General features: G+C 38.6%; 1 protein-coding gene across 8 annotated transcripts in view; it reads right to left on the bottom strand.

Annotated features, from left to right (window-relative positions):
* The window catches only part of SPATA5 (spermatogenesis associated 5), a 227,248-nt gene that overhangs the window by 6,006 nt on the left and 198,165 nt on the right, over nucleotides 1–23,077 (bottom strand). For 3 of the 8 annotated variants that reach the window (XM_026081407.1, XM_026081412.1, XM_026081406.1), the window contains 2 exons: nucleotides 22,222–22,278; nucleotides 15,877–16,207 (listed from right to left, as the gene is read on the bottom strand). The exons of 1 other annotated variant lie outside the window; for it this stretch is intronic. In XM_026081407.1, the coding sequence (XP_025937192.1) occupies nucleotides 16,031–16,207; nucleotides 22,222–22,278 (234 nt within the window). In that variant the 3' untranslated portion in view covers nucleotides 15,877–16,030. Of the gene's footprint in view, nucleotides 1–15,876; nucleotides 16,208–16,485; nucleotides 16,610–19,456; nucleotides 19,558–22,221; nucleotides 22,279–23,077 lie in introns of those variants that run through there. 4 more of the 8 variants (XM_026081409.1, XM_026081408.1, XR_003255990.1 and 1 more) reach the window with 4 other exon arrangements.

The raw sequence follows: 23,077 nt of genomic DNA, 5'->3' as shown, positions 1-23,077 counted from the left end.
CCGCCCATGCCACTTTTTGCTTCTCATTTACCAACTGAAAGGAGTTTCACTGAGATTTTAACAGACAGCCTTGATTCCCTGGACTGCAAGCAGAGAGAAAGTTTTTCCATGACCTTGATCCCTTTAAAAGAAGTTTGCACTGAGAGATGCATTTTTTTTTTAATCCGAAACTTCTTCCTCTTCATTTTACTACAGATGTATGATACCAAATGATGCATAGGGAAATGCGTATATAGAGACCCGACTCTCAGATAGATAAGACTTTGTCATTGACATGGGGCCAGAATACGGCCACAGGAAAATGGACACTCCATAGGATGTCCATAAGGGCAGAGATGCAGGCATTTCTAGCTGCAAATTCTTCCTCTTCAATAAATAATTATTCAGGAATATTGATTTCTCATGGCAAAACAACCTTTCTTTTTACTTTTTATGGATGAAAAAGACATGAAAAAGATCTCTCACCAAAACTCTAAAAAGACTACAAGTCACTGGCAGTTTGCTGCATCCCAATAAGAGAATGACACAAGGTCATTTTGCTATTAATCTGTATTTTTTTCTTCTTTCATCTTCAAGGTCTTAATTCTCTGAAACATCATATTTTGCACTTGACAATTCAAGTATTAAGTGCCAAGATATCGCTTTCGTGTTTGATGTGGTTTGGTGTACTGTGCTTTCAGTAACACTATGAGAGCTTGCTAGTCACATCTTGAAGGTTTGTTCTATGACAACAACTATCTGACAAAGAATATTCAGTATGAAGGGCTGAATTCTGTTCCTAGAGAAATCAAAACCTTGCTTTCATCTGAGATTACTGAAGTCAGGGGACTCCTGGACTTTGAGGATAGGGTGTGTATTTGCTCTAACTATATATCTGTTTCTGTATAATATACACACACACACACACACACACACACACACACACACATGTAAAAGATATATTATTTATATTATATATATAAAAGATATTATCACTCAAAAGCTTTTGGTTTGAAAAGGTCAGACTTCTCTCACCTAAAATGATTGTGAAAATCCTTGATAATAAAGAACATAAAACCCACATGACAATGCAGATACTGTCAAGTTATTGATGAAAAAAAATCCCTTGTTTCCATCAGGGTCAGAGACAGGCTATAGGTAAAGCAGGAACTGCACTGCTCTAATTCAACACAAGCTGATGCAGAAGCTCGCACTGCCTCTCCTCCTGGCTGTCACCCAGATGAACATGTACAAACACACACTAACACGTGTATGTTATGACACCAAAAAGTGTGGGGGGGGAAGCTTCCTTCTTTTAGACTACCTCAGTAACTCTGTATTTTGAAACCACTAGAGTGATACTTGTTTTTTTCTCTGATCCATTAAACACGCTATTACTGAGAAGCCAAGGAACTTCAATGCATAAGGTCATATCTACCTTTGAAACGTACTCTGTTTAAATTATCTCAAAGCCTAATTAGGATCTTGTGTATACTGCTTCCCCAGTTCAGGAAACTGAAGCTAAGTAATTATAAAAGGTATGCAGATAATTGATTTTCCCCCTTAAGTAGTACCCTAACTAACATGCTAAAACACTGTGCTAACACTACTTTAAGGTGGGGTGTTTTTTGGACCATTACCATAATACTGTAGTATTTTTGAGGATGATACTGCACTGTGCTGTTTGCATAGATTTACAGTGATGTAATCTGGCCTAAAAGAAGCATCTGTATAAGTAGACAAATCTAATGTGTGCCTAGTCAAATGATTCAGAGCCTCATCCAATGTAAAGAATGAAAAATATAAAATGCAGTGCCTTATTGAGCATTCTTACTGTTTGTGTTTCTACTGCTTTTCAGCAAACACATTTAAATGCAAAGCTAAACCAGAAAGAGAGAGTGGAGTTGAACCTAACATCTGCTGCCTTAGAGGAAGGCAGCAGTTCCCTAGTGGGGTCTTATCTTCTATACACAGAAGACTAGACAGAGACCTAAGAGTAGTTATAAAGTTCTTCTTCAGCTCGAGCAGATATTCAGATCAACTGCTCAATTTTTATTTATGTCCATACCTCTTAAAATAGTGAAATAGCTCTTTTGTCACCAAGACTGGATTTCAACTTTGTAGAGGGTAATTATCAAAACTTTAAACATTGATCTATTTGAACTTGAACTCTACTCTGCTCTTATAGCTAACTAATACTACTTTTCTAACTCTTCTCCCAGTGCCTCTTCTCTAGAAAATTTAAACAGAAGCCTATGATATTCTTATGCAGGTAAAATATGGTTTTCAGTATAGTGCTAGCATATGCTGAGTTTTTGAGGCAGGTATTGTACTGGTTGTTCATAAGGACTCTCAAAAGTCTGTGCTACTCATTTTATTACGCAAATGGTGTGAAACATGGAAAGTAAACAGAAAACAATGATTTTGGAGCTGGAATGCTGTCAGCAATTACTTTTTAAAGCTATTTACTGTCCCTTTTTAAACTCGCCACATGAAAAAACCTTGAGTCAATTGCAAACACTCTTGTAGACTCATTAGTTCCTGTAGACTTGATTTTCCAGGTTGTCAGTTGCTTTAAATGAAAAGTGCTCAGCACTTCTTAGGAAACAAACAAACAAATTAAAAAAAAAAAAAAAAGAAAGAATCAATTGCTCAAAAAGTTCTTTCTAAGGCAGGAAGGGAAAATTCCTATCATCTACCCCCCCCCCCCGCCCCGTGCAGATCTTGAGAACATTTTCTTTTATTCTTAGCAGTATTACTGAAACATACCACCCAAGCACTAAACAGTATCTAGATGTTAAATGAATTCTATGGCAATTACCAATTCCGATCACATTAAATTAGTGATAACACTTTCCATTTACCAGTTACAGCAATACATAATACAAAAGAAAACTCTAGTGAAAGATAGATGCAAAAAGTGGAAGCTTTTCCAAAAAAAGGGGAAAAATAGAACTCTTATGAGTTTCCTATTAAAACATAGCAAATATTCAATATTAAAAATAATCTTAGAGTTTTAACTAGACACTGAAACGGTTAACAAAATTGAATCTTAAGCCATCTCATACCCACAGTAATTGGAAACTAGTAGAAAGTGCCGATCCTTTCGGTGTATAAAAGAAACAAATTAGTTATCATGAAGACTTTCAATCTTGCCAGAAAATCTCTTCCACCCCCACCCCCGGGGGGTGGGGGCAAAGAAAAAAGAGCTAGAAAGGAAGAACCACGTCAGGAGAGCCAGTCAGGTTACTTGTTACGTAGCTAGCAAACCTGCACACAGAAGGCATGTAGGAGACTGCACATCCACGAGCGACAAGTAAAACAGAAAGATCAGTCAGATATATCAGTGAGGAGACATTGAGAACATGACAGAGCCAAGAAGCACAGAAATCTCTGAAGTGGAGGTGGAAGTTAAATGACAGTGAGTTTTTAAAAACAAATTACAATTTACTTCCAAAGAGCTGATAACAATGTCTGAGTAGGTTATTCTACCAGCTCTTAATACATTGGCAATAGTCTTTGGTACAAATCCGGTTAAAAATTGGTACTCATAACAAATGCTGGAGAAATCTTCAAGTATATAAAAAGCATGCAAAAAAAAATTCACTCATGGGGAAAAAGAACAACCTGTTATACTGAACACTGGATATGATGCTCCCGTCCTATCAAAGGAACAACACTCAAACTAGAGCATGAAAACCCAAAAAAGAACACATGAAAGCTGTTTTTTCAGTTTTGAGTAGGATTGGGAAGGCAGACTAGACACCAGACTTGGAAACAAAGATATATCAAAAAAAGCTTATTTAATCTCAAGTGCATTTGTAGGTTCACCATAAACTGATGCTGAGGGCTTTTAAGGGTACATTTTTTTCTAAAATACATGCAACTTTACCAGTAGTGTTCGTTACTTGGATACCAGTATGTATACTAGTTGGTACCTACAAAGATACAAAGTGAATGTGAAAGACACTGTCTTTCTATTTATTTCAACTTTGTTCTTTGTGGAAAAGCTAAACTGTTGATATTACAGGTAGTTAGACATAACACTGTTGGTCCACTGGCTCTGTTATATACTTAGCCTTTGAACTAAAAGAAAAAAACTTCAAGACTGTCTTACTGTGTGTCATGAGAGATCACTTGATTTCAAGTGAAACCAAAGTGTTATGAAGGAGGGGCATACAAATGTCAGTTTAAAACTATCAAGAAAATTGTATTTTAAAGGTAGGTTGAAGAACAGGATCCAGAGCAAGGCCTTCAAGCAGCAAACTCCGGTCAACATTTGGACTGTATGTTTTTTTTTCCTCATCCTTGACAAGATTGCATATGCAATGCTTCCAAAAGAGAGTCCATATTTTGTACTGCTCTTTCAAGCTCTAGGAAAAAAGATAGTAGAGTTCCCAGTGCTGTAGACTTCAAAATACATTTCTAATCTTGGTAAAAAATAGTTGTGTAGCCTCACTAAAGAGTAAAATTCATGGATATCAATTTAGGACCCTATTTAAATGCTACTGGCACTGCTGGAAATTCAAAGCTAGTGTACTGGATCTTGAAACAGGCCCATAATATGAAGCAAGACCCACAGTTCAGGAAACTTCATTAACATTCAGTGCTTACATGATCAGTTCATTGTTTTATTTGGCTCCCAAGTGATTTCCTGACAAAGATCATTACCAAAAAATGAAACTTTGAAGAAAACAAAAGAGAAGCCTTCATGAAGTGTTTTACAGTATGAGTAAATTCCTACAATATTCAATACCCACTCATTGTTTTCAGTGGAAGTTGGATCATGCCTGATTTTGCAAGTCTAAGTGTAAAATAATATGCCTTTTTGCAATAAATTTTTTCATAATTTACTTTCCCTGAAGAGAACTTCATCATTTATCAGAAGAGTGGCCTGGATTACAAGCAAATAAAAGCAGAAAAGCCAAATCCTGAAATCCTCATCCAGTTCGCTATCACACAGATGACCCACTGACTCTACTGGAAATTTTGCCTCAGTAAAAGCTTCAGGATTTTACTGTGTTACAAATTTGTTTGAAGAAACATGCCATCTTTCAAATCTCTTCCACATCACAAATATTTTCAGCACTATGTTCTGTTGCTGCTGAGTTCTGCTGAGTTGTGCGAAGGAAGACAATCCTTCCTGGGAGTGAACAGGAAAGAAAAAGCATCATGACACAAAAAGAGAAAGGTGGAAAGGACAGAAGAAAAGATGATGGAAGCTCAGCAGAAGGAATGGATCAATAAAACTGGATTTGTCCTTTGGCAATAACGTTCTAAGTGCTTCTTTCACATTTCACAAAATAGGTATGAGTAATTCCTGTATTTTCAGCACCTTTCCACCACGTATCTAAACACCATACTTCACTTTGCTCCAAGTTATTCTCCGAGGAGAGATAAGTGAATACCCTCTGTGTATATAAGGGGCAGTGACTAAACTCCTGGAAAAGAAATAGCTCTGTGGTATGGTCTATGTTCTGTGTTACTAGCAGTCATTAAATTAACGGCTGTACCTGAATGCAGCAGAGCAAACACAAACTGATTGGTACCATATATATGACTGACAGGGCCATAAACACACTAGACTGTTCCCATGACATATTGAAGCAACCAGTTGAGAGAAGTGTGCATATTTTTTTAACATATTATCTCAAGAGCAGAGATTACTTATGAGATGAATGCACCTAGAAGCTTTTCGAACTGCCACTTGATGCCAAAAACAAAGTGAGACTGCATTGAGAAGTCCACTGCCTGGGATGAGGTACTAGAAATCACTTGCACAAAGGGGGTTATTTTGCTTAAAGACCTGTGAAGGAATAAACCTCCATTGCTACTTTTAATGCTTCATCATAGCAAGACTTCAGTCAAACTACATTCTGTTCTAACTCTTTCTCTTACTGTTTCCCCACCCAGCTTCATACAAATTCCTATAAAGGTTATGTACAGACTTGTACAAAATTCAGACTGACACTAGCTTTTGGAGAATTTCCCAGAGTGAGTTTAACAGAGATTATATAACATGTTAAATCTGTGTTGTTGTTTTTTAATATAGATGTTATTATACTACTAGTTTATTCTTCCTAGATTAACCCTCCAACCACCCTTTCAAATAGTTAATTATGTCTTGCAGAGATTAAAAACCTGAGGTTATTATACACATTTTGTTTCCAGCCCTTACATAACACAGGACAAATGTGTTACAACTGGAGGGTCTTTGCAAGTCATAACAGCCATTACTTTTTTCCACATATACTACTATCAAAGTCCTGGGGGAGGGGGGCAGGGGAAATCTTTCCTTTAATTGATATAACAACAGAACTTTAGAACCAGTATAAAACTTCTTTACTACTATATTCTGTTTTCTAATCAGAGATCTCAAAGTGCTTTACAAAAAAAGGGAGAAAGTCTCATAGGGGAAAAATAACTTCCGAAGGCATCACAAGAATAGCAGACTAGACTAGTAATTCAAGTTTCTTGACTCCCAGCCTGCAGACCTTCCTACAGAACTGCAGCCTTGAGATATGTGGGGAAAGTAGCCTGAATAAAATAAAATAACTTTAAAAACAGTCTCAGAGAAAGGAAAGATGTAATACATGGCCATTTTATTTTATCCAGTAAAGAAGAATTTTAATGCCATGTATGACTGGGAAATATAGTACAACTTTCAGGAGCCCAAGGTATCAGTGGGAATCTAATTTTAGATGTATCCATGCATATGGATATATTTTAACTCATGCCAACCAAGACCTGAGGAAGGAACTACCCAGGAAGTTGAAAAACAGACAGCTGAAGATCAACATGGGGAGAGCAAACATGAGGCTTGCGCAAAATAGAAAACACTTTGAGGTATTTGTCAAGGAGCAATGATCAAAACCTCCGATCTCATGTTTTTCTAGTGCTGTGACTGCTTTTCACTGCAGTGGAGTCCCTGCTGCTCTCAGATAACTGTATCTCTCACAGTGTTCATAAAACAATTTTTTCTGGTTTTGGCCTATGAGGCTTCCTCCTGTCCAAAGAGGATAGATCAATCTATCATCCAGAGACGACTGAATGTAACAACTACAAAAATAACCGGAACTGCTCCGGTGTGCCGCAACTTGCCTCACTACAGAAGTCAGCTTGAACACATTTTGCTCATACTTTCAGCCTCCATAGGCTCCTTGTTCACTTCAGAGCAGAGCTCAAAACCTTGATAGTCCTGCTCTGGACAGCTTTAGTTCATTTCAACGGTTGCATCTTCTGTGGTTCCCCAAGACAAGGCAATAGGATAAATTGAGCTTAAAATTACAAGGCACTAATATTATTGAAAATCACTGACTATTCTCAAAAGATCACAGTGAGCCCAATCCTGACAGAATAGGCTTCAAGGTGTAAAGCACATCTTTGTGCAAAGCCTTCTCCAAGATGCTCTTCTAAATGAACACACTTGAAAACACACCCCAAGCAATTAGTCAAGCACACTCTGCTCTGAAGGATCCACAAGGCAAAAACCAATTGTTTTTTGTTGAATGTTCTTGACATTCATACACTTTCCCTTCAGATAGATACCTTATACTTTGAAAATAGGTACCTGCAGTAACACACTTTTCTTTTTTAATTTAAACTACAGTCATTTATTTTAAAGGGTTGAGGCCTTTTTATTTTGTAGTTGGTATAATACTTGAAGATGACTTTTAAAAAAGTGCCTAAAGGTTATTGACAGTCTTCTCCTCCAACTGATGCTTAGCATGAGGCTTATTTTGTCATTGTGCTGTGCAAGATTTTCCCTGGATGAACTTGCACAAAATAACCTTGAATTCATTTGAAATAGTCAATATATCCATGCCCAGGGAGGATGCTACATTGAAAGATGGGAGGGGAAAAAAAGATATTATAGTTGCAACTGGTCAAAAGCTTGTTTGGGCATGGTAACAGAGCTTGCCCATATTAATGTCCACAGAAATAGCCCTGGATACTGCTTTGGTTTCTCTTGAAGTCACTTGGCCTTTCTACAGCAGGGATCAGCCCAGCCCACAGATGCCATCCCTCTCCTGTTCAGGGACCCCACTCTTCCAGTTATGCTTTTGAGAAGCAAATTATATTCCTTTGATTCACAGGGCCCAAATTTTTAACTATCCACTGTGTTGGCAATTTTCTGTGCTTCTCTCACCTTGATGCTTTGAGAGAAAACTGCTACTGACCTTCTTTTCATAAAAACCTCCTTCCACAAGTAAACCCGTCTTTGCCCTGAGCCAGTTCCTCTCCTTTGCAAAGGGACCGCTGCTCTGCAGGGTTCACTAATTCTCTTCAACTATTCTCATACATAACAACCTCCCAAGAACTCTCTTCTGTCCTTTCTGCCTTGCATCACCTCTCCCCCACTGCTCCTCCTGTTTTGTACAGCTTTCTCCACACAACTGTCATCAGCTTCTTATTATTTCCTTTCTCACAAGCCAGGCATCTTCTATCAGGTTCTCTCAGGAGACGACTAACTAGACTTGCGAGAAAAGCAGTAGGAAGAAACTTAATTGTCTGTTAAAGGTGGAAGATCCTTTTCATGGCTATGAACACTTCTAGAAAAATAAAACCTCTTTGAGCTTGTTAATGTTACTGTTTTTTTTCCTTCTTCTGTATCTCACTGTTTTTCTCATAGAGTTTAGAAATAAACAGTGAGCAAACTTGGAAGACAGGAGGAAATTCCCCCCCATACACCTTCCACTCATTTCTCTTCCTCCTCACTTTTGCTTACATTTTTTTTACTCTCCCACCCTTTCCCCCTCTTCTCATTGAGAAAAAGGGGGAATTCCTCTCTTCTTTCCACTACTTTGTACAAAATTTCTGAAAAATTCAGAAGACAAGCTATGCTTTAACTTTTTTGTTTTAAAGTTTCTGGAATTGGGCTGACCCCTGCCAATTTTATGACAATGAAATATTTCCATGAAGAAAAAAATGCTGGAAAACCCATAATTTCTTTCCACTCTAGCCATAACAGATACAGATGATGCATGCCCTAATAGTGTACAGATTGGTTGAAAAGGGGTTTTATTTCATTCTTTAATTATTCCAGGTTAAGGATGACATCAGCAGTCTGGGGACTGGTGTCAGCTCCAATAGTAAAGGTACATGAATACACCTGCAGGCCATCTGCAGCCACTTCTCTGCCCTGGTGGGGCTTGCTGCACCTTTGGAGGTGTTGGCCTCCAAAGACTTCAGAGAGGGCACTATCATCCACAGCAAACAGGCAGACAGGCAATTCTTTTTACCGGAAGACAGCAACTGCAGGAGTGTTTTTTCTGCTATAGGGGGAACAGCTAAGCAAGCCCAATGCAGAAGTCAGGGCTGGCCTGTGAGAATTTAGTCTCTGATTAAAAAACAAAAAGACAAAACAACAAAAGAAGAAAACGGGAATCATAATGTCTGCCACTTTATATAAGCCTTAAGTAGCTGAAAGAGTCAAGCTCCAGAAACACATCTGCTAATCCAGCACTGATCGAGTTAATGAGATCAAAGCCAGATTCCACTTTGTGTTTCACAGTGAGACACTTCCTAACACAGGGCCAGGGTGACTATTGCCCTCCTTCGGTTTACAGTCACACTGAAATCAGCATCAAAATAACACAAATCAGCCCATGCTCTGATTCTAATCTGTATTTCTTCTTCCTATCTCCATCCAACCCTTTCAACCCCCACCTTTCCACAGTAAAATCAGTCAGTGTTTAATATCAGGGTAATCTTCCTAACTCACATGTTTATTTTCAACCATTTTCTCGACCTCCTCCCCCGCCCTGCCCCCCCCATCATTTTTAATCAGTAAGGGCCTCACATGCTCTGATTCAGATGCCTACCTTCCCACCCAGCAGACAAAATGATTTGAAAATTCAGATCCACAACAGTTAAGTATGAAAAGAACAGATCTCCTACCATCATCTTTTAAGTCTCTCTAGAAAGTGCAAGAAGGGGCTTAACAAAGCTGTATGCAGCCAATTGTGTTATCAAGGCACTTGGCACTACCAGCTGATCCTTGATTACTATTCATCCCTCAGGAAAATAAAACACCCTTTTGTAGTAAAAGTGTAACCAGTTACTATGATGCATTAGATATTAACAAAAGTAGCTTTTTACCAAAATTACAGATGATGAAAGCCTGGAAGTGGAATCAGACCAAAGTAATCTGTTGTTTCTACACGTTTCCAATAGAAAGCAGAGAGTTTAAGCAAGCTTTCCACAATGTGAAGAATAAAGTGGTAGATATGTTATGTTACATGTTTGTACATCAAATGGTAGTGAGCTCTGTAAAGCAAATTTTAAGGATAACTTTTTCTGTTGTAGAATCCTTTCTGTTGTAGCACCCTATGGATGCAACTGCCAGCACTGCCGTAACGTCAGCATTCACAGTGTCTCTTTAACGTTTTTGTGCTTTTCTTGAAACACACCCAGTTTTTCAAGAAGCTTTTTTATTTTCATTTTTTCTAAAATACTGCTTATTAAAGAGCATAGTTATCTGAAGGGTAGAATTTACTAGGTAGAAGGGTAGAATTTGCTAGTTTGGTGGAATAATCCCTATTTACATGGTGGGGAAGCATTCCAGAACATTAAAGGATTTGTTTGTTTGCTAATCTACTTAACCACCCATAGGCCTTAATGCCCACAGCTTGGGTGTTTTAGGGATCTTTCATTTCCATGGCCACTATCAATGCAATAGCTCTCCATTAAAGCTGCAGTACCCGGATTTAGACTTGCAGCAGTGCAGCAAGCTGAGCACTGGGACACTCACCTGAAGACAGCTATACAGCTTTGGTTTATTCACCTGCCAAATCCTGTTCCCAATTCCTCATAACCAATGATGTGCCTGCCTTTACAGAGCTGCACTAGGACATGCAAGTGCTGTGAACACTACATCTATTACTGGCATCTTGCACTTCTGCATCAAATACAACCAACATGGCAATCCAAACACCATGAAAATGCCTCACACATAATGCAAATGAGGCTATATGAACACATTTCACATCCTCCGTTTTGGGAAAACTTGCTGACAGAGAGGACGGATAGCTTTAAACAGCATTAAGCAGAGTAGGCTTGATGTAAGCAGCTACCCCTGTGTGAAATTTGAAGCTCTTGCCAGCAGTGCGGCGAAAAGACGTGACCTCATTACTCCACAGCCCAGATAATCCACTCCCGGATAAAGTGAGAGCTGACAGCGTTTCACCTTGAAGGTTATCAAAGCCCCTTCCACACTCTGCTTATGCGGAGGCATTCACTTTACCAAACAGGGATGTGAAAACTTCTCTGTGTTAGTAAAGGAGATAAAAAAATCAGGGGGGTAGTGGTTAAGAGCACACAGCCATACCACACAGACACAGGTACTGAGAACAGAAAAGCACAAAAGCATTTCCAGAACTGTTTAACCAAACAGGATATATTTGCACAAGTTGGTAAAATATTGAAGTTACTGCTCTCAATTCCTCCTATCCACCTCTAGGCACTTGTCTAGATAACTGGCTTAGGGGCCTGTCTTGACATTGATCCCCCTTTAGTCACTGGAAAGAGACAGGCACCTCCAAAAGAGTAGTCCAGATCTTAGCTGGGATAAATCATTACCATCTGGACCATCTTCTGGTGTCTCTCCAATGACTGCTGAGGGAACAGAGAGTGATTCCACTCCTTTAATCTTACAGTTGGGTGAAATGAGTCCAAGCTTCATTGTCACAGTTTTTACACAGGCACAAGCAGTCAACACTCTAGCCTCACATTTCATTGGAAAGACCCTTAATTTGTTTGAGCAATGGCTCCACACTAGTTCAAGGGGAAAGAATGTCATCTGGTTGCCATTGCCTCCTCTTGCAACACCTGCGTTCTTGCTGGAGGTCTGCCACGCAGACACGGACCAGGGCTCTTTCCCCCTCACTGGTAAGATCCTTGGCGGACTAGTTAACAGAGAAAACACACATCTCCTTCTCCTATCAGAGCCCTGGAGTCATTGGATTAAAATCTACAGAGAAAGATGACACAATTTAAAATATGTAACACAGAACATATAAAGCCCTGGAGAAAACGCATGGCTTAGTTTCATACAGAAAAGCTTAATAAATGAGCAAGTAGAATTTGCAGAAAGAGCAGACACAAAATCCAAGACTAGGAGTAAGTTTTAGTTGAGATATTTTTCTTCCAGGTGTTAACCTGCCTATCAAAAGCATGCCCAAAATACAACTGCATTTCTGCGTGCCTCTTGTACTCACCCCCTAGAAAAAAGTTCCCTATTCAATTGCATACATTGGGTCATTTACAGTATTTTCTTTCATATTAAAGGTAGGAAAAAGCACATCAGCAGAAATGAAAGATTTTGAGGTTCATAGTGGGTAAAAATGATTACAATATGAATATTGACTGGTAATTTAAAGCTGGCCCTCAGAGGTCTGTTACTGCCCAAAGCAGTAAGGAGGGACAATTTCCTGCCCGGGACCTTGCAAGTGTTCATCACTTAATGTCATCGTACTGGACTGTACACAGCAAAGCACCGCTCTTTGCAGCTCTGCTTTCTCTTTACCTTTGTCCATACCCTGTCAGCACGGCATATGAAGCATGCTTCACCCAAAAACCTCATTCCCACACAGCCTTCCCACAGCGCTGATCAACTGATGCTTAGTTATGGTAGCATTAGGTTTGGCACATGTTTGTTTTCTCAAGGAGAAGAACCACACTTTGACATTTTAAATGAGTAAAGAAACTAAAAGCTAAGAGCCAGAATACACAAACCAGAAAAATCAACTTTACAGATATAAAATTCAAAAGGGTAGGCAAGCCTAAATTCAATGATTTTGAATAAGTCTTTGAAAATAATCTTTAGTCTGTCCCTAACATCCCTCACACTGTCCCTAAGTTCTCCCTCACACCTGGACTAAGTAAACCTTATGCTCTATTCTCATTTGGAGACTGCAGGAAAATTATCCACAATAAACTTCATTCTTTTTCCAGGATTAAGAAATTGTATATTGTTCTTGTAGTGAAAATCTGTTTTATGCATTAGGGAAAACACAGGACTAGACTTTTTTCAGGTTAAGTGAAGACATTTTTGCATTTTGATCATAAATATTCTCCTGGTCAATTTTGGCAAACCTGTCAGAAGACATTTTATGCCATTATTGCAAGATGTTGTTATTGGAGGAAAAAGTTAAACTTTGTATTTAAAAATGTGCCTGAAACATTGAAAAGCTGATTTAATGTTAACAATTCTGCAACTCAAGCAGTATTTGGTTCAAAAAATAGCTCCAAAAGATAATGGCAGGCAGGAAAAAGATTGTATTTCTAAGGAATGTAAAAAAGTAAGTATAGAAACCACTTCAGGAAGTAAGGAGAGGATGGAAGGAGAGATGTGTTCTTCTCAGACGTGCTCTTTTTTCTTCACCAAGCCTCTATCTTTTTACTCAAATTAAATCTCACAAAAACACCCAAACAACAATAAAGGTGATTAACCCAGCAGAAGAAAGAACACCTCTATTTTTGATTTACTCTGAAGTGTAGAGGTATTCAGGCTTATACGGCCTCATACTGCAAACAATTTGGTTGAGTGCCAAGGCACAATGTGTTCAGCAAAACATGCTGTGAAGAGTTCAGCTCTGAATTAAAAAACACTCATTTAAATGATAGTTTAATGTAAGATGCTTTTGAAGTGCTCTGTCCTACAGTGCCCTCATCAGTAAATTCCAATGTGAGTTTGAGGGTGCAAAGCACTCACTGGACTCAGATTTCCTGGCATTTAAATTCAAGCCATATGCAGTAGCTGTTTTGCAGAAGTACCTTCCAAGGAGGTTTCAAAATGATTATGAAAGGACTATGTTGCTGATGAGCTTTGATCAAAATTGTATTCCAGTATGAATTTTTGGTTATTTTTCCAGCATTCTGATATGAAGGTTTCAAGTTGCTAGTCCATGGTAACAGTGATCTGCCATCAGGAACCAGAAGGGAAATCATCATACCTTTCTTCAAATCTCAAATTGTCTGTGGCTTGGAATGGAATAAGGCTTGGAGTGGCATTACATTAGCCAACTCTTCCAAACAGAATATTTGGGAGCAATACAAACCTTCTAGGGATTTCACAAATTTGCTATAACTTAACTTTTTTAAGACTTTTTTTTTTTTTATCGAGTTCAGTTCCATTCCACAAACCCAGCCATAAAAGGGGAAGTTTCCTACATTTCAAATCACTTCAGACATGTAGTTTTGTATCAAGAGATTTGGTACCACATGGGAAATGAGAAGATAAATGTTTGCAGGGATAGGTTTTTTTCAAGACACCAACAGCAGTCAGGGACCAGCATCCTCTCCAAATGTCCTAAAACGCAATGTTCAAAATTCTCTTTGATGTCAATAGGAGTCCACTCTTTATTTCCCTCCTTCTGTTGTACTATAAAAGAGTCAAATAGTGAAAAAGAGCAAAACTGCCCATACAATAAACAGCATCAGAATAAGTAAACTATCTGCTTTTCCTCATCTTCTAATGCTTTTCAGTGATAGTAAAATTAAATGCTAATTTAATTTTAACAACAAAAGGTTAAAAGTAGAAGTAATAAAAAAGATATAATTTTAAAATAGTGGTTTTCTTTTTAAAAGCTACAAACTAAGAACTAAATAAAGAGAGAAACTAAGTAAAGAAAGAAAAAACATAATCAAGGCCAGCAGATTACTTCTTAAATTTCAATTCATTATATAAATAAATACGGTAGAAATCTCTCATAGACAGATATACAAAAATTTCTCATAAAAAATCTAAATTTCTAAATAGTTTTAAATCTCTTATACATAGATACATAATTCTGGCAAGAAAAAAAGGTCTTCAGAACTATCAATAAATAAATCCAAAAAATAACCTTAAATATGTTAAAACCTGAAATGATCTTTCTTGTTGACTTCAATAGGTAACGGCATGATTTTGCCTAAATTTTGACCTGTAAATTTTTCTGCTTAGCTGGAAAACATCTGGAAAACACAGAATTAGCCACTGAAATTCAGGTTTTGTCACCTTTTAAATTTTTTTTTAAAGTTCACATTGGTTTTGCTTTATTTTCCCTCTATTTTCATATCTAGAATAAAAAGCTCAGTCTTTCCACTGTGGGGAAAAATGTTGAAAATAATTTTGCTTAATGAGTTTTCTTATTGAACGCAAGAGTAAAGAGCCTATAATGATTTGCCATTGTTTCATCAGATGAAATGACGAAGAAATCAATTCAAAAGATCTGATCTCTCCATAAAGTATTCTGGGGTCCTTTGTAATGGTTTTTGTAAAGAGGTTTTCTTATTCATAAGTTAGGATTCATTAGGATTTTCAGCGGCCAGTTTTAAATCACCAGTCAAAATTCACACTTATTTTGAAGAAAAAAAAAACAATAAAAATCTTTCACTGAATCCTGGAAGTGGTTTCAGGTTAGCCAAGGTTTAGATGTAGTTCGCTCTTCTGAATTACACAGGAAGCCTAGTGATGCACAATTTTTAATATGCCTACTCTACGGTATGTGTAAAATGGAGCTATTTAAGAGCAAAGATAAACACTTGTCTGTAATCAGTCAGGACACCTTAGCTTTTACTCAGAAAGCTCTAAGTTCAGCAAGCCTGTTTGGCAGCTTTTCTGGAGATCATAAATCAAAAGATTCAGAATAATTTTCAGCATTTTTGTAGCGAGGCCACTCCCCGGGTCTGTGCCTGGCTGGGATGGTCCCTGGGATGAAACCAACGTTCGGGCACAAACAGATGAAGACAGTAATGACACCTGGGGCTAATCTATTTAGGGCGAATCCACCACAAAATTCAGAATTTGGTAATTATTTTTTCATATAGAGCTGTACACTCAGATAAACTGACTTAAATCAGCAGCTTATATCATTTAAACTGTAAAAGACAAAGCTTTGACAACTTCCATTGCACTCAGTAATTCCACATGGGTGTTTATTATGAAGATTCTGCACTTGAGTTAACTTCAAACACTCCATTTACAATACAAAATTCTTTAGCTTTTTAAGACTTCACAAAGGAAATTTGCTATTCATACTCTGAATGAGCATATGTATTTATTTGCCTTTCAAAGTGCATGTAGTCCACTTTGCTGCTGATAATCTGCATAAAACTGGATTAACGAATCAGGAATTCTTGGGGTCACAACAGTCAATGCATACTGAAAATGGCGTCCCATTACACATTTGGCATGGATGTCTTCCTGAAGAGCTAGAAGGGCTGCTTCTCTACAGACTGCTGTTATCTGTAAATAAACAATAAAAAAAATCATATAGATAGTACCATTACTATAAAATCTATTATTTGAAACTAAGAAAGCAAGCACAAGAACATCAACATATTGCAAATGCCAGATATTCACAAGAACAGAGTTTCCCCGACATTCTTAATAACTGGGGTTGTGGGTGATTAGCACTTCCGAGAAACAGGATATAGCTCAAAACCCAAACCACAGTAAAACTACATTTCACATAACAGTATGTTGCAAATTACTTTTAATTTGATAATCATATATTACCTTGTGTTAAACACCCTGCAGTACCTGATAAATTAAAAACCCAATGACCAGCGATATATTTGCTTGTCCCCAAAGCACAGGAGCAGATATTCCCAGGCTCTGCTGGCACTTTTCTTTTTAAACTTTACGCTGGGAAAGAAGTAAAAACAATTAATTCAGAAAGGAAGGCTAGAAGGAGAGGGGTGTGTGGAAGGGGAGGAGGGTTAAGGTCTCATACCCTGAAATGTGTTTTTAAGCTCTCTGGACTTTAGACAGCGGAAACAGACTGATGCCAGTGTCATTCTAAAGACACATTACTGTGGTGAAAAGAGCTTGTGGAATGAAAAGAGATACTGTGATTTCCAGTGCAACAGGGAAAACAGTGATTGATATTGACTGCTCCCTTATATCTGTAAATGAAAGAGCCAGCTGAAACACATTTGTCCAGCTATTCAGCATATTTTCTCTGTTTGTTCACTTACTGAAAAGGGTTCCACTGCTTATGCTGTGCTAATGGTTGCCAAAGCCGTTTAGTAGCTTTTTAGAGGATTTAGCAGCACGTTTAGGAAGCTTTCACAAGAAAACATGCAAGGATTTAAATGGCTTTGTTAAGTTACAACAATATTACTATTAGTTCTGTGCTGCTCTAATGAGCAGTGACGCTAAACACTGCTGTTATGCATTTTAATGCTCTTCAGGACTTCAGAGACAGTTAATTGCAGAATCGTAGTGAGATTTAGTGCATCAGCTTCTTAGAGAGATAAGCAATATATCATTTTAGAAAATAATGCAGATATCTGTGTCATTCCATTTAGATTTTTCAGTAAGTAGATGGTATGACTATTCTCCTAACTCTAACACAAGTATAAAGCTACTTAAATAACCTTCCCCTCACCTCCGCCAAAACCCAAACCCAGAAATCTTTCAAAGGGGAGAAGACTCCTGATGGAAAAACAGATGCCAAACATCCTCAACTCCACAACTGTGTCAGTCGTTGAAGCAAGGGACCATTTTCCCTTAATAAATACTGCAGTAAGGGCAAGTTTTCCACAATATTAAGAAGAAGAGACCTTTTCTGAGTTTTCATACCCACTATTAAGAAGACCAAAACACAATTGTTCTGTTCTGCTCACAGAGACCATTACGTACCTACAGCATCAAAATTATGAAGCAGGGCATTACTACAGCACTAGAAAGTTCAATTGCTAGGAGCATGTCTATTTTTACTGGAGAAGCTGAGAAAAAGACAGTCATATTGGCAGATTCAAAAAAGAAGAAGCAACACTACCAGTCTTATCTCTTCCTGTTTCACTTGTACAATGATACACTTAGGAGGAATTTGCCCATAAGCCAATACTGATGATTTTTTTAACGTTTTCTCTATGATCCTGCCAAGAGTATCAGTAACAGTGACCATAAATAACCTCCAAAGGATTTTTTATTTTTATTCTTAAAGACTGCAACATAAGTTCTGTGATAAATGAAAGTTAATAGACATGAGCAAGTACCAGAAAATCGGTATTTTTCATTTGTTTTTCAGGGGTATTTGAGCTGCTTTTAAGGGAAGAAGAAAGAAATTTAAGACAAGAATTATTGTTCTCTCTTTTCCTGGCTGCACTCAGAATTTGTGTAGACTAAATCTTTCATACGCTATTCAGTAATAAACAGCAGGCATTACAGCAGAGTTAAAAATTTGGGCCCTTGTGTCTGGTCACAGAAGTCACATGATATTGTTTCCATTTCTTTACTAAGCCAGGAAATCAGGTTTTGGAGGAAAAAGATTCAACAAAGCAAGTGTGTTTATTATTCTATATTCAAGTATGCAAACTTAAAAAAAGTCTTTACAAGCATTCTCCTTAGCTAGTAAAGTTAAATCACTTGTGGAAAGTAAACGCAAGTAAGACAGCCAACATGAAATGAGACTGAATTCGTCTGGTGAAATCTGCTGTATTATTGGCCTGAGGTCTATTGTTTGTTTAACAGGTATTTCTCGTCATAGTCATATGAGGACAATTTATCCTAGACTGAGCAATTGAAGGATTTTTAAATGTCATTTCTGCCTAGATTAAAAGAATATATAAATTGGGCCAAGTGAGGCAAAAGAGGAAAGGAAACAGAAGGGACTATCTGACAAGAAAGGAAGAAAAACACTGGTTTTGCAGCAAGAAATCCATCCCTGCCAGGCGTAGAGGCACTCCAAAACCAGAAACTGCATCTAGATCATCAGTTTTAATAGCTTGCCATAGACTTATCCTCAGTGAATTTGTCCAATTACTTTCTTCAATCATTTCTGGTTTTGGCCTCCGCAACTTCCTGCAGTGAGTGCTGTGGTCTAATCATGCACTGTATGAAAAAGCACTTGTGTTTGTCTTCAACCTAGTAACTTCAACAAGTGCCTCCTGGTTCCCGGGTTATAAGAACAGTGATCCAGCTGTTGCTCCCTGTTCACCTTCTCCACATCATCGATGATTTTACAGACTTTTATCTCATCCCCTCTCAGTCAAGTCTTTGCAAGCTGAAGAGTCTGCAGTGATTCAGCCTCTGCCCCTGCCGAACCTGTCCGTACTTCACGCCATTCGCCATTTCTAGTTCGGCTGCATCCTTTTGTCATTGAGTGGGAGAAGCTGTACAGGGCATTAGGATGGAGGGAGCTGTACCATGGCATCGTGAGGTTTCTGGGTAGCTTGCAACTCCTCTTCTAGCATCATATTTGCCTTTTTGACTGCAGTTTAGCACTGAGACAAATTTTCAGGGAATTATCCACAGTGCTTCCAGCATCTTTTCCTGAGTGATGATACCTAATTTAGATCTTATACTTGTGAATATGAAGTCTGGGTGAATTTTTTTCCCCCATGTGCCTTGCCTTCCATTTATCAGCAGGAATATCATCTACCTGCCTCCATAAATGAATGCTGTTAACCATCATGACCAATTTGCCAGTTTTAAGATGCATCTTCATTATTTTCAAATACAAATCCAAGGGATCACCATTTTTACCTTTTCAGTACAAAAAAGTGCAGTCTTTTGGATCTGTGTGTTGTAAAGAATAGGAACAATGTCCTGTTCCTGTTCCAAAGGCAAAATTGTGGTGCAAAGTCCTGAAGGACAAAATAGATATTCTTGATTGCATCTTAATATACAGAGGCTTTCAGCACTGACTGTTAAAGTAGTAATGAAGACATTAAGCGAATGTCAGAAACACCAATGATTAAACAGCAGCAGACCAGGCAGCAGGTAATTAAGCAATAACTACTGAGGTGTGGGATATTTTTGCAGAGATGAGTAGCCAGCCAGGTCTTGTTGGATACCGTTAAATCTAAGAATATGCCTCATTTTGATGATTAATACTAATATAAATTAAAGTGTAATATAAATGATTCATATTTTCAACAGAATGAGAATAAATTACTGACCTAGGTATTAGTCTGATGTCTGGAATCCCTTCTTAGCATGGAAATAATTTTCAATTCATATGTTAAAAATAGATTATCACGTTTTTTGTTACCAAAAGAGTTGAACAGAAGGAGTGCTCTACCATCTGGGTGAGTGTTTCTAAGATCAGAAACTAAACTAATTTAGAATTTTACATCACAAGTCAAAAAAACAACTGTATCAAGCTATCCTAAGAGGAACAGAGAGTCAGATTTGCTATCTGAACCACACACACACACACACACACACACACTGACCGGTAACTAGCAAAGCCACACGCAAGTGCACAGCTACAGTATAAATAACGATGAGTATCAAAAAGAAACAGATTTACACCTAGTCATTCCCTCCTCCCCATTCTACCCCCAGCAACAATAAAATGTCCAGAGCCAGTCACCATTCCCTGAATAAAGAGCATTCAGCATAACCCATCTTTCTTCCGAAACCAATGGTTACACGGGCTGATTCAACTTGGCTGATTCCCCCCCATTCTGGCATTAAGCACCAGCTCTTTCCAGAGGACTGAAAGTCCTTTTCAGCCTCTTTGTATTTAAAGTGCTCTAAATAGCTTTAAAGAATCTTTTTATTATTTTTTTTTAAAGGGCTTCTGTGTTAAAGCCTTAGGTATTTTAAAGAAAGTGGTTTTGTTAGTGCGGAGTCTGTTGGGAACACCTGTGAATGTCGAGTTTAATTGGGCTGCAGCTGGTGTCGATTGTGTGTGCAGTAACTGGCAGACACTGGCTGGCTGTACATTGTGTTTCATTTTCCTTTTTCCTTCCTTTTTAACTTGCTCCTCCACCCCGCCAGTTAAAGCTGTAAGGGATTGTGTGTAAGGGGGATTAGGAGCCTGGAAACAGAATAGTACCCTGCGGTTTGTGAATAGTGCAAATTGTGGGGCTTCCTGGATGAGAACTACCTGCGAGACTCTGCGCTCATGTGGTGCATGCCTGCTAGGCAGTGTAAAAGGAAGATTATGTATAGGGTTAGGGAGTTAGCTTTCCAGCTCTGTTAAGGACAGATAAAAGGTTCATACATGGCATTTTAAAAAGCCATGAATAACTCCCAGGTCAGGACATCTGTTTCTCACTCAGGCAAATTCCTACCAATGTCAGATGCTCTCTCTTATCCTTGAATCAGAAGCAGCTCTACTGAGGGCAACAGGTTGCCTCATACCAAACTGGGGAAGCTAGAAAGCTCTTAGGACCCAGGGCCTTCACCTGCTTTAGGAAAGAGACGGGCATGGAAGCCTTTCAAAAGTGAGAACAGAAAACAAATCAGGAGCAGGAACACTGTAGGCAGAGAGACTAAAAGGAAGTAATAGCGAGAGAGCCAAAAATTGATGCCAGGATCTCAACTCAGTGAACCTCCAGCAGCACCCGAGTTTCTGTGAGGGATCTGCCCAAGGCTCAGCGCAGCGCTGGGCAGCGATAGCAGGTACCTCTAGGTGCCCTTCCATGAGGCTTTTGCCAGAGCCAGCTGGTCGCTCCTGCCGCAAGCGTGGGGCGTCGCGTCCCCGCTGCCTCCCCGTCTCTGCTCTTCCCCCTTCTGCTTTGCGCAGACACAGCGCGCTGCTGGCCGCGGCTCCCACCCCGGCCCTTGTGCTGGCTCTGGCACTGCGCAGCCCCTTTCATTAGCTGCCTCCATTCACTAGACCATCAGAAAACTAATCCTGAAAAAAGTGTTAGCATGCTGCTGGGTTATTGAGACCGGCTCGCAGAGGGACTCGGCAGGCAGCAGGTTCGACACAGGGAGGGGTGGCGAGCCCGGCAAGCAGCACCCCGGGTAGCGGGACCCCTCTTACTCCGGTCACGGTAAGCTGCTAGATCGCCTCCTGAGATTTGATCCTTGCTTACCCTGTTTCGGCACCACCGCGCTGCCTCTGACACACAGGGCTGTCTGCTTGAAGCAGCGCAGGTATCGCAGCACGATGCTCACTGAGCAGACATGCCCCTGATAAGGCTTTCATACAAGATGTTACTTTTCGAGATAAAAATACTATTTCAAGATGTCCCAATTACAAATTTTTCTTTAAAACAGGCTAAACTGAGATGCTTTTAAGCAGTGAGAGGTTTTCTTTTCTGATAAATTTCAAAAAGGCTTAAATTAAGAATTTCTCTTTTCTTTCAAACTTTCCTGTTTTATCTATAAAACAAGAAGATATGTGATAACATGACTTTTTCCTTTCCTCTTAGAAGAGAAATTCTTACGGACTGCTACAAATCCTGTTTCTTTTAGGAGAAAAAGCTTCCAACACTATGAAATAACTGATTATCCTGTGATAAATTTTGACCTAATCTTTGAAAGATGCACAATCTCTCCCATGTGGGTACCTCTTCATTCCACTCAATTCCAGGACCCATAATCAGATGGATTCTGTGTTCGGTCATCTGCAAACGGAAAATAATATATTCTAAACACAAAATGGTAAAATACATTGGCATAATGCTTTTGGCACAGGATCCATTCATTCCTCAGATTCATGTACCGTACCTATCACTGTAGCTTTTAAGTGAATTTCCTTAATAGATGATTGCCGTTTTATAGAATCTTCCTAACTCACAACAGCCATGTCAGAAAAAACAAGTGTATGAGGAACTCACAGGCCACCTAAGTGCCTCGGTGAGACAGATACCTCTTTGATCTTTAAGCAGCTATGTTTTGAAATGTTATCAATTTTCTCAAGTCAAAGTACTTACGTCTATTACAGTTCTACATTCATGAACACCTGGAACAGATGAGTTTCTCTTCATTTTGAAAGCATCCTCTGCAATGATATACTGTAATTAAATATTTTTTTATAGAAAATAGACTTCCTTCTTTCTTATTAATTAAAGAGACATTCAATATGAGTTGACATTGGATAGTTATTTTAAAACAGATTTGTAGTGATGAAGAGGCACCTTTGCAGTTCTTAAGTAAAAAGGACTTCTTCCCATTAGGAGAGAGGACAGGTATTATAATTTATGTGTATCTTCTGTCTCTGATCCAACTGAGCAAACAATCTCTGCTATCCCTAGTTTCTTTTATGAGAGGTCAATGAGGAAATGTCTTTGAACAAAACCAGCTCCTTTAACAATACCCGTAGGTGATGTCAGTTCAGAACAGCCAGGCTCAATGCTTCTTTTAGTATTTAATCTATGATTTGTTTATCTGTGTAATATTACAGAGCAATGCACGCGTGTCAGA

The sequence above is a fragment of the Apteryx rowi genome, unplaced genomic scaffold (assembly GCF_003343035.1).
Source record: "Apteryx rowi isolate R43461 unplaced genomic scaffold, aptRow1 scaffold_55, whole genome shotgun sequence".
NCBI classification, from domain to species: domain Eukaryota; kingdom Metazoa; phylum Chordata; class Aves; order Apterygiformes; family Apterygidae; genus Apteryx; species Apteryx rowi.
Note: the sequence above shows the minus strand (reverse complement) of the source record. Positions and strands in the feature narration are given on the sequence as shown.